The 11151-nt window shown below is 42.2% G+C and overlaps 1 protein-coding gene across 2 annotated transcripts in view; it reads left to right on the forward strand.

The window, feature by feature from the left end:
- The first annotated feature begins 444 nt into the window (after nucleotides 1-444).
- Nucleotides 445-11151, forward strand: part of LOC103367642 (DENN domain-containing protein 2D) — a 29783-nt gene continuing 19076 nt past the window's right edge. Inside the window, exons 1-4 of one of the 2 annotated variants that reach the window (XM_008295738.1) lie at nucleotides 445-580; nucleotides 3935-4001; nucleotides 4103-4189; nucleotides 4722-4787. In XM_008295738.1, coding sequence (XP_008293960.1) covers nucleotides 548-580; nucleotides 3935-4001; nucleotides 4103-4189; nucleotides 4722-4787 — 253 coding nt within the window. In that variant the 5' untranslated portion in view covers nucleotides 445-547. Of the gene's footprint in view, nucleotides 581-3934; nucleotides 4002-4102; nucleotides 4190-4721; nucleotides 4788-8711; nucleotides 8919-11151 lie in introns of those variants that run through there. The other variant, XM_008295739.1, reaches the window with a different exon arrangement.

An 11151-nucleotide genomic window follows, 5' to 3' on the forward strand; every position in this document is an offset into this window, starting at 1 on the left:
TGTTTAATGGAGCTCCCTTTTCTTGAATAAAGTCTGAGAGGCCTGTAGGGGAACATCTGACAAAAACAACACTCTCACACCTCCTCGTTGTGGATTAATGAACAGTTGTTAAAGGATTTCTCTTGAACTACTTCTTTCTTTTATCCAGCTAGGTGTGGATCTGTTGTCCCTGTGGGCCCGTGAAGCCCAGCGAGACATTAAATGTGGCATAAGGTTACACAAATGACCCAGTCCAGCAGCCTCTAAACGACTGGTGCACAAAGAAATGATTCCTTAAACCCCCCGTTTGGAGAGTAAACATTAATCCTGTTCCAAGTAGTGCATGGACTAGCTGGTTTCAAACTGGTTTTACTGCACGACAAAAACACACCCACGTTGCGTCATCCTCGTCACTCTACTTTGGTTTAATATTGAAAGAGGAAATCCCGGGCTCGGGCTGAAGTCCGTCAACCGCACTTTCTAACAGCTGCACTTCCTTGTGTTTGTGCACATGCTGCTTCATTTAGCGTGAGACTCGTTGCTGCGTACGCCGTGGACAGAAAGACCGATGGACAAGGCATCAGGGCCGGCCCAGCAGGAGGTGAGTGTGGTCCTTCCACAAGCTCTTCATGGTTGGAGTTCAAAGCTGCAAACATTTAAATTAGCTCATCTGTGATCAAGCTGCTGCTTTAATGCTCATGTAGTGTCAGTTTGAGCTGATCACAACACAAGACGTGACGGTCCAAGAATGGTCCGGTTCAGGTGGGAAAACAGACAAATAAGCTGCTATCAAGAAAACATTTGACACGGTAACGTTTCCTGCGTATATCACATGACCAGAGACAGAACTTTGATCTTGACAACCTCAGTTTTACTTCCTGTGGTAAGAATTACAAGTGTAGGCAGTTTTCGGGCTGATTCTAGAGTAGTTCACTGTTTTGGACTTGTGTGTGTTTGTGATTGTGTACACGGACATGAAGCGCAGTCACAGAATACGGGCAACCCAATTATCAGGTTTGGCAACATCCTTCACACCTGATTGCCAACGGCCAAGCATTTCCCCAGTGACACTTCCTTTTATAAGCTTCGTGTAATATGTGGGATTGAATTTATCCGCCCTCTGAATACTGTATTCATGTAATGTAAAAAACTTGATATCATCATTGTACGGACACACCAGCACTGTGTTTACTTCATGAACTCCATCAGAGCATTGGGTTTTCTACATTTATCGATCACATTAACCCTTAATAGTCCTGCTTCTTGCACAGTGTTTGTGTAACTCGTGTTAACTTGGTGTAAAGTCATTAAGCAAACTAGATTTTAACTCAGTGCCTCTCAGCATTAAATAATCATGGTGCAGTTACACTCCATTACATTTCAGAGAGACTAGAAATTATACTTTCGACTACTACGTTTTCCCAATAGCTCACTAAAGCTGCTTTGCATACTTTGTTGGTATATTTAATGCAAAAAAATTGTCCAGCTTTTCCTGGTCGGTGAAAAAAAGTATTTCAAACGGCAACCAATACAAACTAACTGTCCTGCCAAGTAGGATATGTTCAGGAGAATTTTATCAGATGCCATCAACAAGCACAGATTAAACAAATGTGTGGCTCACATGCTAATTTGTTTATAATCTTATAATCTTAAAACATATGAAATGCTATCAAAAGGGTATTAAAATAGAATAGAATTGAAATGAATCTGTTGGATATGTTTCTACATGCCCTTTTATTTAGGCCATACTTCAACTTTTTATTGTTTTTGCTGTATTTAGATTAGATTAGATAGAACTTTACTGATCCCTTTGGTAGGGTACCTCAAGGAAACAGCACAACACCGACAAAGACAGTAGCACACATCGATTAAGAGAAAAAAGCAGTAAACAAGTAAACAAACTGTGTCTGAATGTGAATTCGGCAAAAGTCAAAGAAAGTTCGCATTGCAAGTTTATGTTGTGGAGGTTTGACAAGTGAAATATAGAAATAAATATATTTTGAAAAGACAGAAATAGCCCAAACAAAAGCTGATCGATTGAAATGTGGAAATGCATTCGCGACGGGAGAGGACTTAAGAGTGCAGTTCACACAGGCGTGGTCAGTGCGGTCGCCTGAAGCCATCTGTGCTTTGAAGTGAATAAGGAAGGGCAGCGCGTACAGAGTTAAACAACAACCTGACAAAGGTTAAAATAACACGCGCAGTTTGATTTCATTTTAAACCAAAATCCAAATTTGAGGTCATTCAAAGACCCCGTATGGGATGTTTGTAAGGGATCAAAGTGTCTCATTCTAACGGCACAATGGGGCTGTTCGTGCTTTATGGCTGCCACAGTGGGTTTTGTGCATACAAGCACTGGGAGGACAAAAGTTTCCACCTCTACAGTCACGGCTGTGCAGGTTTGTAAAGGGGAATGGCACAACACGTTGGAAATATACTTATGTTACTTCTGTGACTAAGATCAAAATTAAAAAAATCTATAAATAGAAACGATATCTGCGGGTTAAGCAGAGAGATGACATCAGGACAAGGCTGCTTATCTTTAAGAATGGGAGGCGGGAACACTTTAACGACACTCCTAAACCGTCTGTATCATGTTTCAAAGCAATAATGCAAATGCTAAAATTTTCAAAGGGCAATGCATTTCTTTTTCTTTGGTTTCTTAAAGATTATTTTTCAGGCCTTATACTAGGGAGCAGATCAGGAAGTGTGAGGGAACAACATGCAGCAGATCAAGAGTCGACGCTCGCGTTGGACTTTTAGCCCCAATTCAGTGTCCACCTGCTGCAGCAACGCCCAACAATGTGCGTCTATTAACAGCAAAGGCAGAAAACAACAATGTTTTCCGATAACATGCTAATATCAGAAACACTTTACTCTGTGTACTCCACTAGCCCTGTCTCGATGCATTCCACTTGTAAGCCTGGTGGTTTTTATTGCTGGGGAGTTTTCCCATAGGGCATTGTCCTGTCCTGTCCTGTCATTTCGGGTTTGCTATAAATAGTGGCCGTGTCTTCCCCATGCAGAACCAGTGATGCTTACATACAATACATGCAGTAAGTATAACAAAGCTAAGTAGCCAAACTAAATATAAAAGCTGCTGCTGCTGCAAAAAGCAAAGCATCAGCAGTGACTCAGTGTAAGTAAAGGAAAGGTTTTAAACAACAATTTGACTAGAAACCTACACAAGAAGCCCTCAGCAATAACTCTGGGAGGTGTGTGGAAAGGTTAGCTCAACAAACAAAACAAAAAAACAACTGGAATTATAATCTAATTAAAGATGTGATTAGGCATGAATAAGTTTGAGCAGAAACATGAACGAGTACAGTAATGCTGAAATTAATCATCATCTTAACTGGAACTAAAATTAGACTGAGGTATGGAGACCTGGAAAGAAAGCAAGATGATGTGAAAAACCTGAATTGCCTGAAGGATAAAAATGAGTCAAGCTTTTGATTGTTCTGCAGGTTATTGCAGGTTGTGGTCGCAATGTGGATGAAACTAGATACCAGCGGAGGTTAACAGTTGTGACTGATGCTTGCATGTATAAAAGCAATGTTTTTGGCTCTGGTGAAAATCGTGTATTTTGTTTTATGTGCACTGAGAAGTACTTTATGCTTGTTAATGAACACAACTTGTCAATTAGCAAAGCTTTGCTAAAGGGCTTTGACAGCAGAATGCACAGAATCCATACTACAGTAGAGTATGGCGTCATCAACATAGAGATGCACATTACAACCTGATCCAGCCTCCACAAAACTACAACTAAACCGCAATCTCAATTACATTTTGAAATGAATTTTTTGTTTGCAACATGTCATAGATATTGTCACTGGGAATCAGAAAGCACAGCACACCAGGAATCGTATGTAAAGAGTTTATTTTATGAAAGGACTTCAGTTTCAAGCAGTTTTCTATTTCGTTTAAATGTTTTCTCTATCGCCTTTCCCCTCAGAATTTGGAGCAGCGCCTGTCTCCAGATGCAAGGAGGAGTTTCAGCTTCTCGTCTCTCCGCCTCAAAAGTACGACGGTGGATGATACAATGTTAATTCGTGTCCTAATTTAATTGGAACCATTCTATTGAATTTAGTGGTGATTCTTGCATTATGTGAATTTTCTGCAGAAAGGCACAGCAGTGATGGCGACGGTGGATTCGTAGGACGCAGAGGGTTGAGGTCTTTTTCATCTGTGCGAGAAAATGTGACAAAAGGTACGACAACGTATTCAGAATTCAGTCAACCACTCTTACTATCTTTACGAGTGCAGAATAAAGCCATATTTCTCCCTGTTTCACCCCACAACAAGTAGGAACTAGTACAAACTCTTGAGGTCAGGCTTTTAGTGCTGAACGTTGTTTATGAGTTGAGTAGTCTGGCGTTGCATAACGTTTTCTTTTAAAAACCTACAACTACAAACAAATCTTTCTCCACATGACAACACGTAGAGCTAAAGAGGAAATCCTTAGACAAAAATGCCTTCTCAAGTGTTTTTACATGGGGAGGACATCCACTAGAAGTGCACAGTGGGGATTCACAAGGAGGAGGTCAACCTTAAAATATCGCTAAGGCTATTAGAAACAAATTGAAAATACAGAGGAACCTTCACACTCACTGGAAAGTTAACCGATGTCAGGTGGACATTTAGGTGGAGTCGCGGCTTATCATTCCAAAAGAACACCAAATGATCTCAGCTTGTAAAACCCTCAACAGTTGAACTTCTTCTTCATTGTTTTCTGATTCTAGAGCCAGTTCTAGAGGATGACGGCGCCTCACAGCTACGCAGTGTTCGGGACCGGGTGATGAAGACAGGTATGTACGAGTTCCTAAGCTACAACACCACTTGCATCAGCTGATCACCATCAACTGCTTCAGTCACGCTACACAATCATCGGCTCATTTATTAGCTAGCTGGTGGTCTGTCTTGTCAGATGTAGACTTTCGGTTCTTGAAGCTTTCCTCATTTCATGAGATTAGCGTGGCCCAACCGTTGGTTTTAAAAAATACCAAACCATCCAGAGCCAAACCATAACACCTGACTGATAGCATCCAATCGTGTCCATACAGGTGTAGAGTGTGGCAGTATAAAGTGACACATTTCATTTACGGCTTAAACTTTTAACTTTACAGCTTTTAAAGGTTTGTGTTGACAAAAAGCAACAAGAATTTTACATGTAGTGGGACGGCTCACAACGAAGCACAATGTCGCAACACACCTTTGCCATCGTCCATCTTATTTGCTAAACAAGAGTTTTTCAGAATAATCCTCACTACTGTCCAACACTATGTGCCGTAAATTCCCTGATAAATTAGAGGTTGAAGACATTTTTAAATGCCTTACACCCGTCTGTATTGGGTTGATAATTAGCTTGTCCCTCCAGCTAGCTTTGCCACAGCAGGCATTCCAAACTGACTTGTGCAGCAAAACTGACCGAGTTGACAAAACTAACAAAGAGGAATACTTTCAACTGAAGGCATCTACAAATTAATGTGTGCTTGTGGCAGCTGAAGCATTCATGCTAAAACACCAGCACCTTGCTTTAAGTTGGGGAACGATGACGATCTTAAACATGAAATACAAGACAGGATGTGTTTTTCGTCATCCATACAAGCTTATGTAGGGCAGCTGTGGTTCAGGTGGTAGAGCGGGTTGTCCTCTAGTTGCAAGGTTGGTGGTTCAATCCCCTGACCCTGAGGCGTCCTTGGGCAAGACACTGAACCCAAAGCCAATGGCAGGCGACTATATAAGTTTACCATTTATTAACCACTTGAGAGACACGTGATGCTTTGGTGACCTGTACCCGGCTTCTGTCGGGTGAAGAAAAACAAAGTCAGTGGTTTCCTCAATGCATTTGCAAAACAAGACGGAGGTCATGTGAAGGCTTTGGCATGTTTCTGGAAGTCGCCCGCTGTCTTTATCCGTGATGGAGGAATCTGATTGACCTGATCTTCATCCTGCGACTGGACAGGGAGCCCAAATCACTCCCTAGATTCAAACATTATTGAGCACTACAACTGTTTTGAAGACCTGAAAGTGCATTTTTCAAGAAAACATTGAGAGTTTAGTTCTATCAGTGGGTGGCAGACTTGGTGTTGTCGTGCTAAACTTGCTTTTGTGCATTTGAAAAAAGGGGGCTCAGCCACTGTAGCACCATAGCAAAGTGGTAGCCATCTAGCTATTAGCCCTCTGGTTACTGACGTGATCTGGGCTCTGAAGGCCGCTCGGCAGACGTGAACTTTGTTTCACATCTGCTATTTTATTTGTCAAAGTGACAGAAAAGTCATTAAAGAAAGTCTGATCCAGCGCTGACATTAACCAGGTTCCCATGAAGGTAAACGGTGCTGTGGTCTGCACTTCCTCACAGTGCCTGCCTGTTGCCATTGTTGTTGCTGCAAGAACTCAGAGGACGTGTTTCTGTTGAGCTACTAAGAAACCTCCTGAATGAACTCAGGTGAACTATCGGGGCAGGAGTGCTGGGTTTGGGAACAGGTCGGTTGTGAGCCGGTGGGGAGGACACCTGCTCCGACATGTTTTCTATAATTTAATTTCGCAGATGCTTTTATCTGAGCGTCGATACAACACAAGCAAGCATCTCGTCAGGAGAATACAACCTGGATAAGTGCCAGAAAACAAGTTCAAGTGTGTGTTCTGGTTTTGTTTTGCCGGTTTGACATGTGTGGTTGTTTTTTTTTTAAATGTGTGTGAGGATGAGCAGCTACAAACCAGATTCTCCCAAACAGACGATCATTTGTGCATTCTTATTTACAGACTTTCACATTTGTAAATAGAGGTTACCACAGAGTACATCTCTATTTAGAGGGCATTTTTACTTGGTGTATATATTACACTCATTGTGCATTTTATATTCCCTTATTATTTATTCTTACTTGCTTCATATTTTTGCTTATTTATCTGTATTTATGCTGGTGGTAACTTTACTCTTTCTGCTCTAACAACTGAATTTCCTCCTCGGGAATTAATACAGTCCAGCACCAGTCAAAAGTTTGGACAAACCTTCTCATTCAGTAGTTTTTATTCATTTTAATTATTTACTGTTTGCGGTCACTGTCTTGCTGAAAAACAAGCGATGGTCCCAGTAAACCAGATGGCATGGCGCTGCAGAGTAGCCATGCTGGTTAAGTGTGCCGTGAATTTTTAAATAACTCACCGACAGCGTCAGCAGCAAAGCAGACCCCAAAACATCACACCTCCGCCTTCACGTCTCACGGTGGAAACCACACATGCACAAATCATCCGCTCACCTTCTCAGCGTCTCACAAAGACACAGCGGTTGGGAACCAAAAATCTCAGACTTGGACTCTTCAGACCAAAGATTTCAACTGGTCCACTGTCTGGTCCTTGTGTTTCCTGGCCCAAACAATTCTCTTCTCCTCAGGAGTTTGTTCTTTGCAGCAGCTCGACCATGAAGGCCTGATTCACACAGCCTCCTCTGGACAGTTGGTGTTGAGATTCGTCTGCTACTTTAACTCTGTGAAGGATTTAGTCTGTGTACGAAGTCATCCATTTACTCCATACTCACTATCTAGGGACCACTATATAGAGAACCATACAGTGAACTATGTAGGGGGCACCTTGGCAAAGTAACACCTGTGACACTACTTGAGCTTTTAATTACGTCGCTTTCTAGCCACGATTACTACTGCAGCAACGTAGCACAAACACATCAAATTTACACTTTATGCCACAGCTTAGAAACCAGTAAAGTCAAATTCGTGATGGTACGTATTGATCGGTTAGGGATCATCAGCTGTACACTACTTTTCACAATGCATTGTGGGATATTTTGAGGGCACCATATAGGTTGTAACGTGTAACTCAACATTCGGACAGCACTACAAAATGGCCATTGTGTATAGCGAGTGATTTCGGACACAGCCCTGGTGGCGGTCCTCATGAGAGCCGCTTTCATCGTAGCATTTGATGGTTTTCTACGACTGCACTTGAGGACACATTCAAAGATCTTGACATTTTCCAGACCTTCATGTCTTACAGTAATGATGGTTGTTCCTCTTTACTGGTTCTCGCCATATTATGGATTACAACAGTAGTCAGATAGGGCTATCCACTGTGTACTAACCCTACCTCTGCACAATACATCAAACACATTAAGAAGGCAAGCACCCTGGTAGCTCAACAGGTTGAGTATTGAGCAATAACAGGGCATGAACAGGTGTTAAAATCCCAGAAGCAATGGCCATGGGTTCAAATCCCACCCATGGCCCATTTGCTGCAGGTCCTTCCCCTGTCTTCCTGTCTAATGAAAGGTCAAAAAATAATATATATCTATACATATTTTACAAGATTCCACAAATTCCTTCTTGACTAGGCACACCTGTTGATTCCAAACCACTCCAGGAGATGACCTCATGGAGCTGACTGAGAAAATGTCAAGAGTGTATCATCAGTTTAAAAATATGAAACTGGCTTATTTAAGACTTTTTTTTGCTGACTACATAATTCAGAACGTGTTCTCTTGTCATTTTGATGTCTCATTATTAACCTACAATGTAGAAAATACATTAAAAAATATATAAAAACAAAGGAGAAGGTGTGTCCAAACTTAAAAAAAAATAAATAAAAAAATCTTCTTTTATAAATATTAAAGCCACTAAAGTTTCACGGTCCATGTTAGGAGCCTTTCTTTTTTTTCTTTTTTTCTGTTTTAATAAACCTCCCCTCCCCCACGTGACTTGAACGCAACGCGCGAGAGCTCCGCCGAGGCACGCGCTCCGACAGCGTTCGAGCCGTCGGGATGCTTCACGCGAGCGGCGATGGAGACCGAGCGGTGCCGAACCGCCGCCGACGCTGAGTTTTCACGCGCAGGAGCCGCCGAGGGTCCGACAGTTGAGCAGTAATGAGCGATAATCTAATACCGAGGAGGAGAAAGAGAACCGGACTGAGCAACTTCAGGAGCAGATGGAGTGAGTACCGAGCGGCGGACGGACTTCACCTTTAATTGGGTTAAAATGCGTAAAGCGAACCTGTTGCCTTTATTTGACACATTATTCAGCTACTTATGGCTTAAAACTGAACATACGTTTGTTTTTTTAATCCGGAAACAGTGTGTCGAGCATAGCAGGCGTTTAAACCCCTCATATAAAGTGTCCACTTGTCATCCGGGTGCAGTTTATGATAAGAAAAAGCAGGTTAGTTTGGCTGACTTCCGGTCCTCCGCTGTGTGTTTTACAGGTAGAAGTTAAACTACAGGTAACATTAAATTCACCTGTTGCTAAATAACACTTTGCCACGTATCCTTTTGCGGATATTGTGGTTGAATGTTTCCTTCCAGACTGTGGCAAGTGCGCACATTAGTAGCTGGATGATGCTTTACTTTAACATCCAAATGACTGATGAATAACACTTTAGATGTAAACGGTGACATTTGCAGGAGCCCTGTGCTGCAGCTCAGACTACACACTTCAGCTGGTGTCCCTCTGGCTGCACATTGAGGCAGGAATGCAACTCAGAGACCAGGAGAGAAGAAATTAAAAGCCAAACATTGGCTGTATCTCAGATGTAACTGGACAAATGGCTAAACAGATCTGGATTGAAACTGCAGAGGTTACATGGATAAGAAAAGACATAAAAACAGGATTGAGGCAGTTCTGGTCAGGCCCTAGTGCCTCCTTTCTTTGCTTGGAGACAGCATGCTGTTGGAACATGTTGAGGAGCCTGAGGCGGTGACCCAGCGCTGTTATTTTACACCCTCTTCATAGCTGAGAAGCAGCAGAACAAGTAGGGACTACATGTAGATTCACGAATAACTGGCTCCGAGGATGATGATGATGATGATGAAACAAAACAAAACAAAAAAAAAAGACGCCTAGAATTGGTCCTAAGATGAGGGCTTTGATGCATGTTTTATTTTTAATTGTTTTCCTGTGGCTGGCTGAGAGTTAAAGTTGTGCAACTGGAAAGGCTCTGGGTGGGGAGGCGTCGCTATCGAGACGGTGCAAGAGTGCAAAACAGTGCAAACACCTTGTCCTGCCAGAAGCCGTGTAGATTGAGTAAGGGTTTGTTTTTCGGGAACCCAGAACATGGGCCAGACTGAAAGTGAAACTTGGACGGCATCCAGGGGGATTCTTTTTTTTTTTTTTTCTTCTCCCCTGCTCCAGCTGTAATTTGTCCGGGTCGCGTTTAATTCTGTATGTGCCAAATTAGAACGCTGAGTGAGTGATAAATGTGAGATCGTGTTTGACAGCAAACCAAACATTGCACTGACAACCGCTAACCAGCAAGAATGCAGCTTGCAGCGAAGGCTTTTGTCTTGAAGCTGCTCGCTGGGCCTGAGCACTGAGGTTTCTGTGTGGCGACCTTTTGCTCTGCTCACAGTTTATCTCAGGCGGATTGATTGAAGCTGATCCACTGCGTTGTTGTTGTTCAGCTGATATTTTCTATGATCCGTGCTGCTGCCTTTTTATAGGAAGCTGTCTCGTGTTTAAAGACGATTCTAAATCATTTTTTTTAAGGCTTTAAACTTTGTGTTTTATGTGCACACCTGTGAAAATGATGCTTTCATCCCAGAAGTGGATGGATGTTGGCTGGACGGTTTGTTTTCTCTCCTCAAAGCACAGAAAGCTACCGTCTCATAAACTGATAAAGACCTCTTGCATTACACACACCAGGTTATTTAAGAGTCTTTTGCAGCGTATGTCAGTTTTTGTTTCTCTAACACTTGCGTGGAATTCAGTGATTTAACTGGCCGTGCACAAAAACAGTCTCACACTTGTAATAGAATACATGAGACTTCTAAGAGAGAAAATTAGCTGATTTCTGACCGCAAGCCAGCCCCTGTAATAGACATATGCAGATGGTAGATGCGACGGCAGAAACCAAACACTTCCGCGGGTCTTGAGGTCGATGGGCAGCTCGACATGGCGCTCTGTGAAACCACAGTGTGTCGTGTTATTTTTATACAAATCAGATAAAGTGTCTTAAATAGTGAGCTGCTCGTAGATGCAATTTACTTTTGAGGAATTTCTTCTCATTAAACAACTAAACATAAATAGATAACATTTATTGTTTTTGTTTTTGTTGTTCTAGTTTATTTCTTCACTCCTTGTTTGCGTTTACAAACACGGCCAATAAAGTTGACTCTGATTCTGAACATGTCCAGTTGAAACCAGAAGTTTACATCCACTGTATAAAAAGACA

This window comes from Stegastes partitus, unplaced genomic scaffold (assembly GCF_000690725.1).
Source record: "Stegastes partitus isolate 25-593 unplaced genomic scaffold, Stegastes_partitus-1.0.2 Scaffold1073, whole genome shotgun sequence".
Taxonomy (NCBI): Eukaryota; Metazoa; Chordata; class Actinopteri; family Pomacentridae; genus Stegastes; species Stegastes partitus.